The following is a 19,515-nucleotide window of genomic DNA, read 5'->3' as shown; positions in this document are numbered from 1 at the left end:
GGAGGTCCGCGAGGCGGCCGCCGAGAGGCAGGAGGCAGGAGGCCGGGGCGCCGGGCCCAGTGCGCCGGTAAGAGGGGACGGCCGGTGGGGTTGTGGGCGGGGTCGGGGTCGCGGCTTCGTGGGAGCGGGGCTGGTGGGGGGTCCGGGCCCCGAGTCAGAAGCCGCGAGCGCCGTGCAGGGCACGCGCGAGCCGGACGGCGGCAGCGCCTGTGCAGGACGGGCGGAGGGCGGTGGGGGCGTGCGCCGGGGTGTGCACGTGGCGCGGGGGGTGGGTGTGCGTCCCTTGCTCCCTGTCTGCTGGGGTGCCCTGGAGGGTCAAGGCCATGGGCTTCCCCAGCCTGCCCAAGAGGTCTTGGCCCAATTATAAAAGAACCTAGCGGCCGCGGCTCTGTGTCCGCAAGTCTAGGGGGCCGTTTGGGTGCGGGTGTCAGTGTGATTAACCCTTTTGGGGTGGGGACAACCAGGGCTTGGTCTCCCAGTGCCTAACCTCCCAGGGAGACATTCCTGTTATTAAGAAGGAAGGGATTTGGGGGTCAGTTTTGTTCACTGCCTGTGCAATGCGTGGCACACAGTAGGCACATAATAAATGTTCATGGAGTGAAAGAATGACCCCGACGAGCTGGACTGGATAGTATTTGGGGGCGGGATCTGATGCATAGCTCTCTCTTTTTTTTTAATAGCATAGTTCTCTTTCATTGTATATGTGTAGGAATCAGGGGTCGGTGGCCTTCGTCTATTTGAATTTTCAATCTGTAAATGTTTCAGCAGTCAGGTCTCAATTTTACTAGCAATATAATCGGCCGTATTCATGCATTCGTAATGGGAAGTGTCTTACAGCTTGGAGCAGGGAATGGTTTGGGGGCAAACTTTTACTCTACTGATACCCTAGCTACAGGAGTTAAATTACTGTCTTTCTGAGCTGTTCTGTTGTTTTAACATTTGTAGTACAAAACTGTATATTTTGAATTCCCATGTGCATAGATTAAAAAATTATTATAGTTTTGGGTTGAGTTAAATTTCCTATTACTGAAGTATTGACGTTTGTAATATCTTAAGGGCATAGTAGGTAGGATGTCCCTAAAGATAGGAGTTGTGTACAAAAATGGAGTTGGGAAAAAATGCAAAACTTAAGTGTGCCATATTTAACCTTGTTAGGATTAAGGCAGGTAATAAGTAAAATTTGAGAGAGGCATCAAGTAATTCTTAGAGTCAGCTCACCAGGAAATGAAGGAAACTGACCAGTCTAGTGCACATTATATATCACCTCGTGTTTTTATAACAACGGTATTTACCTATATAACTTTATTACAACTTAATTTTTTTAGCAACTTGAAAGTTGTTTAAACAACTTGATAACAGATTTGTTCTATCTATACTTGCTATGTATAAACTCTTCATTTTTATATAGAGTAACTGACTTGCTTAAGCAATACTACCTTGAGATGGTGATTCTCAAACTTGGGCACGCATCACGATCACCTAATGGGTTTGTGAAACTCCTGATTGCTGGGCCTCATCCCCAGAGTTGCTGATTCTGGGGTGAGGCCTGAGAATTTGCATTTCTCATAAGTTCCCAGGTGATGCTATGCTGCTGGTCCACACTTTGAGAACTATTACCTTAAGGAATTGGCTTCATTTAAAAAAATTAGGTCATATATAGTTTTTGCATATATAAAATATGCAAAAAGGGAGGTTTAGTTTCTTAGGAGTTACCTATGTAATTCAGGACTCTGTTTTAGATAGCTCATGAATACTACCTCAGGGAGAACTGAATTTTTTATTCATGCAATGGCATGTATTTAAAATCAGGACTATCATGTCAAAGCAGTTGCAGAAAATCCTCCTTCCCTTTGTTATTTATAAAACTAAAAGCTCTCTGTTGTTTTTTGGGTTTTTTTTGCAATGCAGTAGGTACTTGTGTGCCATTTTCATCCTCGATGACAGACACTTTTCCCATGTGGATCAGAATCAAATGAGGAAAGCATTCTTTCTCAACATCCTGGTGAAAAGGATTTCTGTCAGTGATGTCCTCCAATTAGGAAGTGTTAGCAGGAGACCTTCAAATTCTCCATATCCTAAACACTCCTGGTTGAATGGAAAAAACCTTGAACTCATAGATGGGGAGGGCAGAGTAATGTAGTCCCTGGACTTCTGATGGCATCCGCAGCATAGACATAAGGGCACAGATGGTGAAACCAGACTGACCGGGTATGAATCTCAGTTTTGTCACTCATTAGCTTGAGCAAATGATTGAACTCCTTTGTGACTCAGTTTTCTTATCTGTAAAATAGGAATAATAGTATTTACTTCCTAGAAACAGTAATGAAGGTTAAATGAGTTAGTGTGTGTAACGTGCTCGGAATTGTGCCAGGCGCAAAGTAAATGTTAAATAAATGTTACCTTTTACTATCCACAAGCAAGTCTCTCTGTGCTCTAACGAAGTTGGCTTAATCTGAAACCCACTGATCTTATTTCCCCGACCAGGGATCGAACCCATACCCTTGGCAGTGAAAGTGTGGACCCCTAATCACTGGACTGCCAGGGAATTCCTGCTCCCACACCCCCCCGCCCCCCGTCCCACTGATCTTTTCAATGTCATAATTTTGGAGGCTTCTTGAGGGATAGGTATACAGTTAAATCCATTTTTGCTAGTGGTTCTCAGGCAGGGTGATGTTGCCCCTTGGGATAAATGTCTGGAGACATCTTTGGTTGTCATAACTGGGGGGAGGGAGGGTCGTCAGTGGGTAGCACCTAGTGGCTGGAGGCTGGGGATGCTGTTAAATTCTACAATGCTCAGGACAAGCCACCGCCACCACAAAAAATTACCAAGTCCTAAATGTGCCGGAGTTGAGAAGCCCTGATTTGTGCTGTCTGGCGTGAGATTAATATGTGGCTCTTCATCTTGGTGACAGCCTGAATCTGTGGTGTGTTGATAAATATTTAACAACCTGTTTCCAGCCCCACTGATGGGGGTGGAAACAAAGTCCAGATTTGCAGAATTTTGCCAAGTTCCGTGGTGTAAAAGTTCCCACTGTAACCCGTTTCAAGCAACCAACTTTACGTCACTGCACGTAGAATCAGGAAGAGAGAATGTACCAAACCATTACAGTTCCTGGTCACATAGGGGATGGGGGCTCAGGTTGTCCAAGGGGTTCTCCTGTTGGTTCCTTTATGGGGTGCAGAGAAAAGGATAACATTCTTGTTATTACTCCCATCTGCTTGTTTAGTGTTTCTCTAGGGGTGGGATTATGAATTTGAGCATGAGGATGAATAACTTAATTCTGAGTGCCATTGACAGTGTTAATTTCACAAAAAAAGATAAGGTTAAAAAAAAAAGAGAGAAAAATAGGATGTGGAGGAATGAAAAATGGGAAAGGCTGGAGAAGAGTAGAGAGGGAAAAATTGATGTACTGTGTGAGAAGTGACAGTGTCTATTGACAAAAATGTTAACTATTAAGACAATGAATAGAGAAAAATGTATACTAGAATACAGTGTTTAAAAAAAATACTACTATCCTGACACATCTCCTCTCGCAACCCTGTATTTCCCCTCTTGGCTAATAGCATCATTAGCTACCTGGTCACTCAAGCAAGAAACCTGGGCATCACCCCTAACTTCTCACTCTGACCTCCCCACTTAGAATTGGACACGGAGTCCTATCAGTTCTCCCATCTCCTACCTGTCCCATTATCTTCCTTCTTAGCTCTCAATTTAGGCCCTAATGATTTGTGGCCTGGACTCTTCCAGTAGTTTCCTGATGGCTGCCTGGAATTCTGATTCTCCTCTACAGAATGGTTTTCTGAGTACAGTGGTTAACAGCATAGAACCTGAAGCCAGACTGCCCTGGGTTCCAGTCATTCCCTTACTCACTAGCTGTGTGATTTGGAAGTTACTTTACGTCTCCGTCTTAGATCCCTCATCTGTGAAACAGGGATGACACGAGTAGTACCTCATAAGGCTGCTGTGAGGTCTAAAGGAAGTGCTATATGGGAAGTACTTAGAACTGTGCTCTGCGTTACTTTGTTCAAGATTGCAGTTGACAACCCTTCAGCAGTTCTCTAGTCCCACTTACCAGGCAAAGTCCTGCTCAACCATCAGGACTTGGCTCCTGGGTCTATTTCTCATGAAGCCCTGGGTGACTCATTGAGGCAGTTCAACTTTTCTTCCTTCCAGACTTCACCTTGAATCTCTCACTGCACTCAGCACAATAGTGCAGTCACCTGCTTACAGACTTACAGTCGTCCTTCTGGGAAGTGAGCTACTGATACTTGAGAGCAAGGACTGTGGCTTTTTTCTTTTTCTTTTCTTTTTTTCTCAATCTTCAGTCAAGACCAAGCACTGTGCCTAAGCACAGAGTAGATAATTAGAAGCAGTGAACAGTGTTAACTATGTATGAGTGTAAGAAAGGGACAGAAAGGATTCGGAAAAAAAACACCTGTTTCGCCACACTGATTGGATGGTGGATGTTTGAACCCTTCTCTGTATTATTTTCATGTGGTTTCTATAATACAGAGTTTTGTTCAAAAAGAATAATTTTATGTATTATTTTTGGCTGCACTGGGTCTTTGTTGCTGCGTGTGGGCTTTCTCTAGTTGTGGCGAGTGGGGGCTGCTGTTCGTTGCGACGTGCGGGCTTCTCATTGCAGTGGCTTCTCTTGTTGAGGAGCGCGGGCTCGCGGCTCGCGGGCTCAGTAGTTGTGGCTCGTGGACTCTAGAGCGCAGGCTCAGTAGTTATGGCACATGGGCTTAGTTGCTCCGCGGCCTGTGGGATCTTCCCGGACCAGGGCTCGAACCCGTGTCTCCTGCACTGGCAGGCGGATTCTTAACCACTGCGCCACCAGGGAAGTCCTTGTCATACAAAGTTAAAGATGGCTCCCATGTAGCCATATAAAACTGCCCTTTTCCCCCTTGGTTAAAGTAGACTGGATCCATAAAATGAACTACTGCTTAGCAATAAAAAGGAACAAAAGATTAAATCGTAAAATATGGGTGAGTCCCCAAAACTGTCTACTAAGTAAGTGACACCGACACACAAACATGGATAGACAGAGCTTGCCTGAGTTAGAATGTCATTTCCACCGCTACCGTAGCTGTGTCACATCAGACAAGTGGTTTAACTTCTCTAGGGCTATTTCCTTATCTGTAAAATAAGGATGACAGTAGTACCTACCTCACAGGGCTGACAGGAGAATTAAATGCTCATGTGCTCAATAAGTGTGAGCTAAAGCAGTCATTTCTGTAAACATTCTTTTGACATCCTGGGAGCCCCTTCTGTCCATGACAGGCTGCACTGTTCTCTGGACTCCCGGTGGCTTGTGGCAGGCCACACCTCTCACCTGAGGACCGCACCCCACCCTTCCTTCATACCTCCTCCTGAACCCAGAGGTATGAAGGAACTTTAAAAATTACACCTATTCATTCTTGAAGATCAGGAGACTAAACAGGAAAAAAAAAAATGGAAGAATTAACTCACTGGAAGTCTCACCCCACAGTTAACCACTAATGTAATAGGGAAGAACCTTTGTATTCTATTACAAGTTAGTCACTAAAGGGCTGTTGCCTGTAAGCTTCAATTATACATAATGGCCCATCTCTGGGAACCCTGCCTCCCAGGTAGTGAGCATTAAGCTAGAATACCTTTTCTTTTAGCTGACAAGAAACCTCCTGACCAGGCCCACCTGTGAATGACTGCAAGGAGGAAGAGGAGGCTGACCAGAACCCGGACATGTTTGACTTTGCTCTCTCCCGTTTTAGTATAAAAGAAGCCTGAATGCCAACGCAGGCAGCTGGTTCCTTGGGGTCAGGAGTCCACCATCTTCTCGGTTTGCTGTCTCTCCAGGTAAGTCGTTACTCCTTGCCCCAACCAGTCATCTCTGGGATTCACTGGCCTGTCCTGCAGCGCGCAGCAGGAGCTTGGACTCGGTAACACTAATGTTTTGGTATGTACTTTTTAAGACCTTTTCTTAGGCAAATACACCGTATCAGTATGTCTTTCTACTTTTAATTAAAAAACGAGTTCATATTATATAAACTTTATTTCATAACCCATCCTTTTACTTCCTAGGGCCCTTCCCCCAGAAACACCCCTCCCACTTGCAGCTTCTACTGGTCAGCCCTTTCCTCGGAACCCCCGGCCCTGCGGGAGACCAGGTTCCGGCCCCACCTGCCAGGCCCGGGGCCGGCCGCCCCGCCCCCTTCCCCGCCCACGCCCCCCCGGCCCGCCCCACCCCGCCCCGCCCCCGCCGCGGCCAGCTTCCATACCCGGCCCCGCACGCCGCGCTCGCGCTCGCTGTCACCGGGGGCCCGTCGGTCGCGGCTCCTCCGTGCGGCCCGTTTCCGGTGGGGCAAGGGCGTCTCCGCGGCGGCCCGGCTCGCGCGCGTTCAGCACCGCCGTCGGTGGCCAGATGCAGGCGGAGCTCGGAGCTCGGGGCGGCCGAGGACGCCGACCCGGCCGCGGCTGGCCTAGCGGGGATGGCGACCGCGAGCGGGCCGGCGCCCCGGCGGCGGTGGCGAGAGGCGGCGGCGGCGGGGATAGAGGCGGCCGCCGGGGCCGCGGCAGGGGCTCCTGGGGCAGCCGAGGAGGAGGAGGAGGAGGAGGAGGTCCGCGAGGCGGCCGCCGAGAGGCAGGAGGCAGGAGGCCGGGGCGCCGGGCCCAGTGCGCCGGTAAGAGGGGACGGCCGGTGGGGTTGTGGGCGGGGTCGGGGTCGCGGCTTCGTGGGAGCGGGGCTGGTGGGGGGTCCGGGCCCCGAGTCAGAAGCCGCGAGCGCCGTGCAGGGCACGCGCGAGCCGGACGGCGGCAGCGCCTGTGCAGGACGGGCGGAGGGCGGTGGGGGCGTGCGCCGGGGTGTGCACGTGGCGCGGGGGGTGGGTGTGCGTCCCTTGCTCCCTGTCTGCTGGGGTGCCCTGGAGGGTCAAGGCCATGGGCTTCCCCAGCCTGCCCAAGAGGTCTTGGCCCAATTATAAAAGAACCTAGCGGCCGCGGCTCTGTGTCCGCAAGTCTAGGGGGCCGTTTGGGTGCGGGTGTCAGTGTGATTAACCCTTTTGGGGTGGGGACAACCAGGGCTTGGTCTCCCAGTGCCTAACCTCCCAGGGAGACATTCCTGTTATTAAGAAGGAAGGGATTTGGGGGTCAGTTTTGTTCACTGCCTGTGCAATGCGTGGCACACAGTAGGCACATAATAAGTGTTCATGGAGTGAAAGAATGACCCCGACGAGCTGGACTGGATAGTATTTGGGGGCGGGATCTGATGCATAGCTCTCTCTTTTTTTTTAATAGCATAGTTCTCTTTCATTGTATATGTGTAGGAATCAGGGGTCGGTGGCCTTCGTCTATTTGAATTTTCAATCTGTAAATGTTTCAGCAGTCAGGTCTCAATTTTACTAGCAATATAATCGGCCGTATTCATGCATTCGTAATGGGAAGTGTCTTACAGCTTGGAGCAGGGAATGGTTTGGGGGCAAACTTTTACTCTACTGATACCCTAGCTACAGGAGTTAAATTACTGTCTTTCTGAGCTGTTCTGTTGTTTTAACATTTGTAGTACAAAACTGTATATTTTGAATTCCCATGTGCATAGATTAAAAAATTATTATAGTTTTGGGTTGAGTTAAATTTCCTATTACTGAAGTATTGACGTTTGTAATATCTTAAGGGCATAGTAGGTAGGATGTCCCTAAAGATAGGAGTTGTGTACAAAAATGGAGTTGGGAAAAAATGCAAAACTTAAGTGTGCCATATTTAACCTTGTTAGGATTAAGGCAGGTAATAAGTAAAATTTGAGAGAGGCATCAAGTAATTCTTAGAGTCAGCTCACCAGGAAATGAAGGAAACTGACCAGTCTAGTGCACATTATATATCACCTCGTGTTTTTATAACAACGGTATTTACCTATATAACTTTATTACAACTTAATTTTTTTAGCAACTTGAAAGTTGTTTAAACAACTTGATAACAGATTTGTTCTATCTGTACTTGCTATGTATAAACTCTTCATTTTTATATAGAGTAACTGACTTGCTGAAGCAATACTACCTTGAGATGGTGATTCTCAAACTTGGGCACGCATCACGATCACCTAATGGGTTTGTGAAACTCCTGATTGCTGGGCCTCATCCCCAGAGTTGCTGATTCTGGGGTGAGGCCTGAGAATTTGCATTTCTCATAAGTTCCCAGGTGATGCTATGCTGCTGGTCCACACTTTGAGAACTATTACCTTAAGGAATTGGCTTCATTTAAAAAAATTAGGTCATATATAGTTTTTGCATATATAAAATATGCAAAAAGGGAGGTTTAGTTTCTTAGGAGTTACCTATGTAATTCAGGACTCTGTTTTAGATAGCTCATGAATACTACCTCAGGGAGAACTGAATTTTTTATTCATGCAATGGCATGTATTTAAAATCAGGACTATCATGTCAAAGCAGTTGCAGAAAATCCTCCTTCCCTTTGTTATTTATAAAACTAAAAGCTCTCTGTTGTTTTTTGGGTTTTTTTTGCAATGCAGTAGGTACTTGTGTGCCATTTTCATCCTCGATGACAGACACTTTTCCCATGTGGATCAGAATCAAATGAGGAAAGCATTCTTTCTCAACATCCTGGTGAAAAGGATTTCTGTCAGTGATGTCCTCCAATTAGGAAGTGTTAGCAGGAGACCTTCAAATTCTCCATATCCTAAACACTCCTGGTTGAATGGAAAAAACCTTGAACTCATAGATGGGGAGGGCAGAGTAATGTAGTCCCTGGACTTCTGATGGCATCCGCAGCATAGACATAAGGGCACAGATGGTGAAACCAGACTGACCGGGTATGAATCTCAGTTTTGTCACTCATTAGCTTGAGCAAATGATTGAACTCCTTTGTGACTCAGTTTTCTTATCTGTAAAATAGGAATAATAGTATTTACTTCCTAGAAACAGTAATGAAGGTTAAATGAGTTAGTGTGTGTAACGTGCTCGGAATTGTGCCAGGCGCAAAGTAAATGTTAAATAAATGTTACCTTTTACTATCCACAAGCAAGTCTCTCTGTGCTCTAACGAAGTTGGCTTAATCTGAAACCCACTGATCTTATTTCCCCGACCAGGGATCGAACCCATACCCTTGGCAGTGAAAGTGTGGACCCCTAATCACTGGACTGCCAGGGAATTCCTGCTCCCACACCCCCCCGCCCCCCGTCCCACTGATCTTTTCAATGTCATAATTTTGGAGGCTTCTTGAGGGATAGGTATACAGTTAAATCCATTTTTGCTAGTGGTTCTCAGGCAGGGTGATGTTGCCCCTTGGGATAAATGTCTGGAGACATCTTTGGTTGTCATAACTGGGGGGAGGGAGGGTCGTCAGTGGGTAGCACCTAGTGGCTGGAGGCTGGGGATGCTGTTAAATTCTACAATGCTCAGGACAAGCCACCGCCACCACACAAAATTACCAAGTCCTAAATGTGCCGGAGTTGAGAAGCCCTGATTTGTGCTGTCTGGCGTGAGATTAATATGTGGCTCTTCATCTTGGTGACAGCCTGAATCTGTGGTGTGTTGATAAATATTTAACAACCTGTTTCCAGCCCCACTGATGGGGGTGGAAACAAAGTCCAGATTTGCAGAATTTTGCCAAGTTCCGTGGTGTAAAAGTTCCCACTGTAACCCGTTTCAAGCAACCAACTTTACGTCACTGCACGTAGAATCAGGAAGAGAGAATGTACCAAACCATTACAGTTCCTGGTCACATAGGGGATGGGGGCTCAGGTTGTCCAAGGGGTTCTCCTGTTGGTTCCTTTATGGGGTGCAGAGAAAAGGATAACATTCTTGTTATTACTCCCATCTGCTTGTTTAGTGTTTCTCTAGGGGTGGGATTATGAATTTGAGCATGAGGATGAATAACTTAATTCTGAGTGCCATTGACAGTGTTAATTTCACAAAAAAAGATAAGGTTAAAAAAAAAAGAGAGAAAAATAGGATGTGGAGGAATGAAAAATGGGAAAGGCTGGAGAAGAGTAGAGAGGGAAAAATTGATGTACTGTGTGAGAAGTGACAGTGTCTATTGACAAAAATGTTAACTATTAAGACAATGAATAGAGAAAAATGTATACTAGAATACAGTGTTTAAAAAAAATACTACTATCCTGACACATCTCCTCTCGCAACCCTGTATTTCCCCTCTTGGCTAATAGCATCATTAGCTACCTGGTCACTCAAGCAAGAAACCTGGGCATCACCCCTAACTTCTCACTCTGACCTCCCCACTTAGAATTGGACACGGAGTCCTATCAGTTCTCCCATCTCCTACCTGTCCCATTATCTTCCTTCTTAGCTCTCAATTTAGGCCCTAATGATTTGTGGCCTGGACTCTTCCAGTAGTTTCCTGATGGCTGCCTGGAATTCTGATTCTCCTCTACAGAATGGTTTTCTGAGTACAGTGGTTAACAGCATAGAACCTGAAGCCAGACTGCCCTGGGTTCCAGTCATTCCCTTACTCACTAGCTGTGTGATTTGGAAGTTACTTTACGTCTCCGTCTTAGATCCCTCATCTGTGAAACAGGGATGACACGAGTAGTACCTCATAAGGCTGCTGTGAGGTCTAAAGGAAGTGCTATATGGGAAGTACTTAGAACTGTGCTCTGCGTTACTTTGTTCAAGATTGCAGTTGACAACCCTTCAGCAGTTCTCTAGTCCCACTTACCAGGCAAAGTCCTGCTCAACCATCAGGACTTGGCTCCTGGGTCTATTTCTCATGAAGCCCTGGGTGACTCATTGAGGCAGTTCAACTTTTCTTCCTTCCAGACTTCACCTTGAATCTCTCACTGCACTCAGCACAATAGTGCAGTCACCTGCTTACAGACTTACAGTCGTCCTTCTGGGAAGTGAGCTACTGATACTTGAGAGCAAGGACTGTGGCTTTTTTCTTTTTCTTTTCTTTTTTTCTCAATCTTCAGTCAAGACCAAGCACTGTGCCTAAGCACAGAGTAGATAATTAGAAGCAGTGAACAGTGTTAACTATGTATGAGTGTAAGAAAGGGACAGAAAGGATTCGGAAAAAAAACACCTGTTTCGCCACACTGATTGGATGGTGGATGTTTGAACCCTTCTCTGTATTATTTTCATGTGGTTTCTATAATACAGAGTTTTGTTCAAAAAGAATAATTTTATGTATTATTTTTGGCTGCACTGGGTCTTTGTTGCTGCGTGTGGGCTTTCTCTAGTTGTGGCGAGTGGGGGCTGCTGTTCGTTGCGACGTGCGGGCTTCTCATTGCAGTGGCTTCTCTTGTTGAGGAGCGCGGGCTCGCGGCTCGCGGGCTCAGTAGTTGTGGCTCGTGGACTCTAGAGCGCAGGCTCAGTAGTTATGGCACATGGGCTTAGTTGCTCCGCGGCCTGTGGGATCTTCCCGGACCAGGGCTCGAACCCGTGTCTCCTGCACTGGCAGGCGGATTCTTAACCACTGCGCCACCAGGGAAGTCCTTGTCATACAAAGTTAAAGATGGCTCCCATGTAGCCATATAAAACTGCCCTTTTCCCCCTTGGTTAAAGTAGACTGGATCCATAAAATGAACTACTGCTTAGCAATAAAAAGGAACAAAAGATTAAATCGTAAAATATGGGTGAGTCCCCAAAACTGTCTACTAAGTAAGTGACACCGACACACAAACATGGATAGACAGAGCTTGCCTGAGTTAGAATGTCATTTCCACCGCTACCGTAGCTGTGTCACATCAGACAAGTGGTTTAACTTCTCTAGGGCTATTTCCTTATCTGTAAAATAAGGATGACAGTAGTACCTACCTCACAGGGCTGACAGGAGAATTAAATGCTCATGTGCTCAATAAGTGTGAGCTAAAGCAGTCATTTCTGTAAACATTCTTTTGACATCCTGGGAGCCCCTTCTGTCCATGACAGGCTGCACTGTTCTCTGGACTCCCGGTGGCTTGTGGCAGGCCACACCTCTCACCTGAGGACCGCACCCCACCCTTCCTTCATACCTCCTCCTGAACCCAGAGGTATGAAGGAACTTTAAAAATTACACCTATTCATTCTTGAAGATCAGGAGACTAAACAGGAAAAAAAAAAATGGAAGAATTAACTCACTGGAAGTCTCACCCCACAGTTAACCACTAATGTAATAGGGAAGAACCTTTGTATTCTATTACAAGTTAGTCACTAAAGGGCTGTTGCCTGTAAGCTTCAATTATACATAATGGCCCATCTCTGGGAACCCTGCCTCCCAGGTAGTGAGCATTAAGCTAGAATACCTTTTCTTTTAGCTGACAAGAAACCTCCTGACCAGGCCCACCTGTGAATGACTGCAAGGAGGAAGAGGAGGCTGACCAGAACCCGGACATGTTTGACTTTGCTCTCTCCCGTTTTAGTATAAAAGAAGCCTGAATGCCAACGCAGGCAGCTGGTTCCTTGGGGTCAGGAGTCCACCATCTTCTCGGTTTGCTGTCTCTCCAGGTAAGTCGTTACTCCTTGCCCCAACCAGTCATCTCTGGGATTCACTGGCCTGTCCTGCAGCGCGCAGCAGGAGCTTGGACTCGGTAACACTAATGTTTTGGTATGTACTTTTTAAGACCTTTTCTTAGGCAAATACACCGTATCAGTATGTCTTTCTACTTTTAATTAAAAAACGAGTTCATATTATATAAACTTTATTTCATAACCCATCCTTTTACTTCCTAGGGCCCTTCCCCCAGAAACACCCCTCCCACTTGCAGCTTCTACTGGTCAGCCCTTTCCTCGGAACCCCGGGCCCTGCGGGAGACCAGGTTCCGGCCCCACCTGCCAGGCCCGGGGCCGGCCGCCCCGCCCCCTTCCCCGCCCACGCCCCCCCGGCCCGCCCCACCCCGCCCCGCCCCCGCCGCGGCCAGCTTCCATACCCGGCCCCGCACGCCGCGCTCGCGCTCGCTGTCACCGGGGGCCCGTCGGTCGCGGCTCCTCCGTGCGGCCCGTTTCCGGTGGGGCAAGGGCGTCTCCGCGGCGGCCCGGCTCGCGCGCGTTCAGCACCGCCTCGGTGGCCAGATGCAGGCGGAGCTCGGAGCTCGGGGCGGCCGAGGACGCCGACCCGGCCGCGGCTGGCCTAGCGGGGATGGCGACCGCGAGCGGGCCGGCGCCCCGGCGGCGGTGGCGAGAGGCGGTGGCGGCGGGGATAGAGGCGGCCGCCGGGGCCGCGGCAGGGGCTCCCGGGGCAGCCGAGGAGGAGGAGGAGGAGGAGGAGGAGGAGGAGGAGGAGGAGGTCCGCGAGGCGGCCGCCGAGAGGCAGGAGGCCGGGGCGCCGGGCCCAGTGCGCCGGTAAGAGGGGACGGCCGGTGGGGTTGTGGGCGGGGTCGGGGTCGCGGCTTCATGGGAGCGGGGCTGGTGGGGGGTCCGGGCCCCGAGTCAGAAGCCGCGAGCGCCGTGCAGGGCACGCGCGAGCCGGACGGCGGCAGCGCCTGTGCAGGACGGGCGGAGGGCGGTGGGGGCGTGCGCCGGGGTGTGCACGTGGCGCGGGGGGTGGGTGTGCGTCCCTTGCTCCCTGTCTGCTGGGGTGCCCTGGAGGGTCAAGGCCATGGGCTTCCCCAGCCTGCCCAAGAGGTCTTGGCCCAATTATAAAAGAACCTAGCGGCCGCGGCTCTGTGTCCGCAAGTCTAGGGGGCCGTTTGGGTGCGGGTGTCAGTGTGATTAACCCTTTTGGGGTGGGGACAACCAGGGCTTGGTCTCCCAGTGCCTAACCTCCCAGGGAGACATTCCTGTTATTAAGAAGGAAGGGATTTGGGGGTCAGTTTTGTTCACTGCCTGTGCAATGCGTGGCACACAGTAGGCACATAATAAATGTTGATGGAGTGAAAGAATGACCCCGTCGAGCTGGACTGGATAGTATTTGGGGGCGGGATCTGATGCATAGCTCTCTCTTTTTTTTTAATAGCATAGTTCTCTTTCATTGTATATGTGTAGGAATCAGGGGTCGGTGGCCTTCGTCTATTTGAATTTTCAATCTGTAAATGTTTCAGCAGTCAGGTCTCAATTTTACTAGCAATATAATCGGCCGTATTCATGCATTCGTAATGGGAAGTGTCTTACAGCTTGGAGCAGGGAATGGTTTGGTGGCAAACTTTTACTCTACTGATACCCTAGCTACAGGAGTTAAATTACTGTCTTTCTGAGCTGTTCTGTTGTTTTAACATTTGTAGTACAAAACTGTATATTTTGAATTCCCATGTGCATAGATTAAAAAATTATTATAGTTTTGGGTTGAGTTAAATTTCCTATTACTGAAGTATTGACGTTTGTAATATCTTAAGGGCATAGTAGGTAGGATGTCCCTAAAGATAGGAGTTGTGTACAAAAATGGAGTTGGGAAAAAATGCAAAACTTAAGTGTGCCATATTTAACCTTGTTAGGATTAAGGCAGGTAATAAGTAAAATTTGAGAGAGGCATCAAGTAATTCTTAGAGTCAGCTCACCAGGAAATGAAGGAAACTGACCAGTCTAGTGCACATTATATATCACCTCGTGTTTTTATAACAACGGTATTTACCTATATAACTTTATTACAACTTAATTTTTTTAGCAACTTGAAAGTTGTTTAAACAACTTGATAACAGATTTGTTCTATCTATACTTGCTATGTATAAACTCTTCATTTTTATATAGAGTAACTGACTTGCTGAAGCAATACTACCTTGAGATGGTGATTCTCAAACTTGGGCACGCATCACGATCACCTAATGGGTTTGTGAAACTCCTGATTGCTGGGCCTCATCCCCAGAGTTGCTGATTCTGGGGTGAGGCCTGAGAATTTGCATTTCTCATAAGTTCCCAGGTGATGCTATGCTGCTGGTCCACACTTTGAGAACTATTACCTTAAGGAATTGGCTTCATTTAAAAAAATTAGGTCATATATAGTTTTTGCATATATAAAATATGCAAAAAGGGAGGTTTAGTTTCTTAGGAGTTACCTGTGTAATTCAGGACTCTGTTTTAGATAGCTCATGAATACTACCTCAGGGAGAACTGAATTTTTTATTCATGCAATGGCATGTATTTAAAATCAGGACTATCATGTCAAAGCAGTTGCAGAAAATCCTCCTTCCCTTTGTTATTTATAAAACTAAAAGCTCTCTGTTGTTTTTTGGGTTTTTTTTTGCAATGCAGTAGGTACTTGTGTGCCATTTTCATCCTCGATGACAGACACTTTTCCCATGTGGATCAGAATCAAATGAGGAAAGCATTCTTTCTCAACATCCTGGTGAAAAGGATTTCTGTCAGTGATGTCCTCCAATTAGGAAGTGTTAGCAGGAGACCTTCAAATTCTCCATATCCTAAACACTCCTGGTTGAATGGAAAAAACCTTGAACTCATAGATGGGGAGGGCAGAGTAATGTAGTCCCTGGACTTCTGATGGCATCCGCAGCATAGACATAAGGGCACAGATTGTGAAACCAGACTGACCGGGTATGAATCTCAGTTTTGTCACTCATTAGCTTGAGCAAATGATTGAACTCCTTTGTGACTCAGTTTTCTTATCTGTAAAATAGGAATAATAGTATTTACTTCCTAGAAACAGTAATGAAGGTTAAATGAGTTAGTGTGTGTAACGTGCTCGGAATTGTGCCAGGCGCAAAGTAAATGTTAAATAAATGTTACCTTTTACTATCCACAAGCAAGTCTCTCTGTGCTCTAACGAAGTTGGCTTAATCTGAAACCCACTGATCTTATTTCCCCGACCAGGGATCGAACCCATACCCTTGGCAGTGAAAGTGTGGACCCCTAATCACTGAACTGCCAGGGAATTCCTGCTCCCACACCCCCCCCGCCCCCCGTCCCACTGATCTTTTCAATGTCATAATTTTGGAGGCTTCTTGAGGGATAGGTATACAGTTAAATCCATTTTTGCTAGTGGTTCTCAGGCAGGGTGATGTTGCCCCTTGGGATAAATGTCTGGAGACATCTTTGGTTGTCATAACTGGGGGGAGGGAGGGTCGTCAGTGGGTAGCACCTAGTGGCTGGAGGCTGGGGATGCTGTTAAATTCTACAATGCTCAGGACAAGCCACCGCCACCACAAAAAATTACCAAGTCCTAAATGTGCCGGAGTTGAGAAGCCCTGATTTGTGCTGTCTGGCGTGAGATTAATATGTGGCTCTTCATCTTGGTGACAGCTTGAATCTGTGGTGTGTTGATAAATATTTAACGACCTGTTTCCAGCCCCACTGATGGGGGTGGAAACAAAGTCCAGATTTGCAGAATTTTGCCAAGTTCCGTGGTGTAAAAGTTCCCACTGTAACCCGTTTCAAGCAACCAACTTTACGTCACTGCACGTAGAATCAGGAAGAGAGAATGTACCAAACCATTACAGTTCCTGGTCACATAGGGGATGGGGGCTCAGGTTGTCCAAGGGGTTCTCCTGTTGGTTCCTTTATGGGGTGCAGAGAAAAGGATAACATTCTTGTTATTACTCCCATCTGCTTGTTTAGTGTTTCTCTAGGGGTGGGATTATGAATTTGAGCATGAGGATGAATAACTTAATTCTGAGTGCCATTGACAGTGTTAATTTCACAAAAAAAGATAAGGTTAAAAAAAAAGAGAGAAAAATAGGATGTGGAGGAATGAAAAATGGGAAAGGCTGGAGAAGAGTAGAGAGGGAAAAATTGATGTACTGTGTGAGAAGTGACAGTGTCTATTGACAAAAATGTTAACTATTAAGACAATGAATAGAGAAAAATGTATAATAGAATACAGTGTTTAAAAAAAAATACTACTATCCTGACACATCTCCTCTCGCAACCCTGTATTTCCCCTCTTGGCTAATAGCATCATTAGCTACCTGGTCACTCAAGCAAGAAACCTGGGCATCACCCCTAACTTCTCACTCTGACCTCCCCACTTAGAATTGGACACGGAGTCCTATCAGTTCTCCCATCTCCTACCTGTCCCATTATCTTCCTTCTTAGCTCTCAATTTAGGCCCTAATGATTTGTGGCCTGGACTCTTCCAGTAGTTTCCTGATGGCTGCCTGGAATTCTGATTCTCCTCTACAGAATGGTTTTCTGAGTACAGTGGTTAACAGCATAGAACCTGAAGCCAGACTGCCCTGGGTTCCAGTCATTCCCTTACTCACTAGCTGTGTGATTTGGAAGTTACTTTACGTCTCCGTCTTAGATCCCTCATCTGTGAAACAGGGATGACACGAGTAGTACCTCATAAGGCTGCTGTGAGGTCTAAAGGAAGTGCTATATGGGAAGTACTTAGAACTGTGCTCTGCGTTACTTTGTTCAAGATTGCAGTTGACAACCCTTCAGCAGTTCTCTAGTCCCACTTACCAGGCAAAGTCCTGCTCAACCATCAGGACTTGGCTCCTGGGTCTATTTCTCATGAAGCCCTGGGTGACTCATTGAGGCAGTTCAACTTTTCTTCCTTCCAGACTTCACCTTGAATCTCTCACTGCACTCAGCACAATAGTGCAGTCACCTGCTTACAGACTTACAGTCGTCCTTCTGGGAAGTGAGCTACTGATACTTGAGAGCAAGGACTGTGGCTTTTTTCTTTTTCTTTTCTTTTTTTCTCAATCTTCAGTCAAGACCAAGCACTGTGCCTAAGCACAGAGTAGATAATTAGAAGCAGTGAACAGTGTTAACTATGTATGAGTGTAAGAAAGGGACAGAAAGGATTCGGAAAAAAAACACCTGTTTCGCCACACTGATTGGATGATGGATGTTTGAACCCTTCTCTGTATTATTTTCATGTGGTTTCTATAATACAGAGTTTTGTTCAAAAAGAATAATTTTATGTATTATTTTTGGCTGCACTGGGTCTTTGTTGCTGCGTGTGGGCTTTCTCTAGTTGTGGCGAGTGGGGGCTGCTGTTCGTTGCGACGTGCGGGCTTCTCATTGCAGTGGCTTCTCTTGTTGAGGAGCGCGGGCTCGCGGCTCGCGGGCTCAGTAGTTGTGGCTCGTGGACTCTAGAGCGCAGGCTCAGTAGTTATGGCACATGGGCTTAGTTGCTCCGCGGCCTGTGGGATCTTCCCGGACCAGGGCTCGAACCCGTGTCTCCTGCACTGGCAGGCGGATTCTTAACCACTGCGCCACCAGGGAAGTCCTTGTCATACAAAGTTAAAGATGGCTCCCATGTAGCCATATAAAACTGCCCTTTTCCCCCTTGGTTAAAGTAGACTGGATCCATAAAATGAACTACTGCTTAGCAATAAAAAGGAACAAAAGATTAAATCGTAAAATATGGGTGAGTCCCCAAAACTGTCTACTAAGTAAGTGACACCGACACACAAACATGGATAGACAGAGCTTGCCTGAGTTAGAATGTCATTTCCACCGCTACCGTAGCTGTGTCACATCAGACAAGTGGTTTAACTTCTCTAGGGCTATTTCCTTATCTGTAAAATAAGGATGACAGTAGTACCTACCTCACAGGGCTGACAGGAGAATTAAATGCTCATGTGCTCAATAAGTGTGAGCTAAAGCAGTCATTTCTGTAAACATTCTTTTGACATCCTGGGAGCCCCTTCTGTCCATGACAGGCTGCACTGTTCTCTGGACTCCCGGTGGCTTGTGGCAGGCCACACCTCTCACCTGAGGACCGCACCCCACCCTTCCTTCATACCTCCTCCTGAACCCAGAGGTATGAAGGAACTTTAAAAATTACACCTATTCATTCTTGAAGATCAGGAGACTAAACAGGAAAAAAAAAAATGGAAGAATTAACTCACTGGAAGTCTCACCCCACAGTTAACCACTAATGTAATAGGGAAGAACCTTTGTATTCTATTACAAGTTAGTCACTAAAGGGCTGTTGCCTGTAAGCTTCAATTATACATAATGGCCCATCTCTGGGAACCCTGCCTCCCAGGTAGTGAGCATTAAGCTAGAATACCTTTTCTTTTAGCTGACAAGAAACCTCCTGACCAGGCCCACCTGTGAATGACTGCAAGGAGGAAGAGGAGGCTGACCAGAACCCGGACATGTTTGACTTTGCTCTCTCCCGTTTTAGTATAAAAGAAGCCTGAATGCCAACGCAGGCAGCTGGTTCCTTGGGGTCAGGAGTCCACCATCTTCTCGGTTTGCTGTCTCTCCAGGTAAGTCGTTACTCCTTGCCCCAACCAGTCATCTCTGGGATTCACTGGCCTGTCCTGCAGCGCGCAGCAGGAGCTTGGACTCGGTAACACTAATGTTTTGGTATGTACTTTTTAAGACCTTTTCTTAGGCAAATACACCGTATCAGTATGTCTTTCTACTTTTAATTAAAAAACGAGTTCATATTATATAAACTTTATTTCATAACCCATCCTTTTACTTACTAGGGCCCTTCCCCCAGAAACACCCCTCCCACTTGCAGCTTCTACTGGTCAGCCCTTTCCTCGGAACCCCCGGCCCTGCGGGAGACCAGGTTCCGGCCCCACCTGCCAGGCCCGGGGCCGGCCGCCCCGCCCCCTTCCCCGCCCACGCCCCCCCGGCCCGCCCCACCGCACCCCGCCCCCGCCGCAGCCAGCTTCCATACCCGGCCCCGCACGCCGCGCTCGCGCTCGCTGTCACCGGGAGCCCGTCGGT

General features: G+C 47.3%; 1 protein-coding gene across 1 annotated transcript in view; it reads left to right on the top strand.

The window, feature by feature from the left end:
* Positions 1–6,365: 6,365 nt before the first annotated feature.
* The window catches only part of LOC309622264 (uncharacterized protein), a gene marked incomplete at its 3' end in the record, with an annotated part of 39,081 nt that continues 25,931 nt past the window's right edge, over positions 6,366–19,515 (top strand). Inside the window, exons 1-2 of the mRNA XM_082409385.1 lie at positions 6,366–6,663; positions 12,351–12,435. Of these exons, the coding sequence (XP_082265511.1) occupies positions 6,472–6,663; positions 12,351–12,435 (277 nt within the window). The remainder of the gene's footprint in view (positions 6,664–12,350; positions 12,436–19,515) is intronic.

Source organism: Balaenoptera borealis, assembly GCF_965194805.1.
Source record: "Balaenoptera borealis genome assembly, contig: HAP1_SCAFFOLD_1956, whole genome shotgun sequence".
Taxonomy (NCBI): domain Eukaryota; kingdom Metazoa; phylum Chordata; class Mammalia; order Artiodactyla; family Balaenopteridae; genus Balaenoptera; species Balaenoptera borealis.
This window is presented reverse-complemented; position numbering and strand designations above follow the sequence as displayed.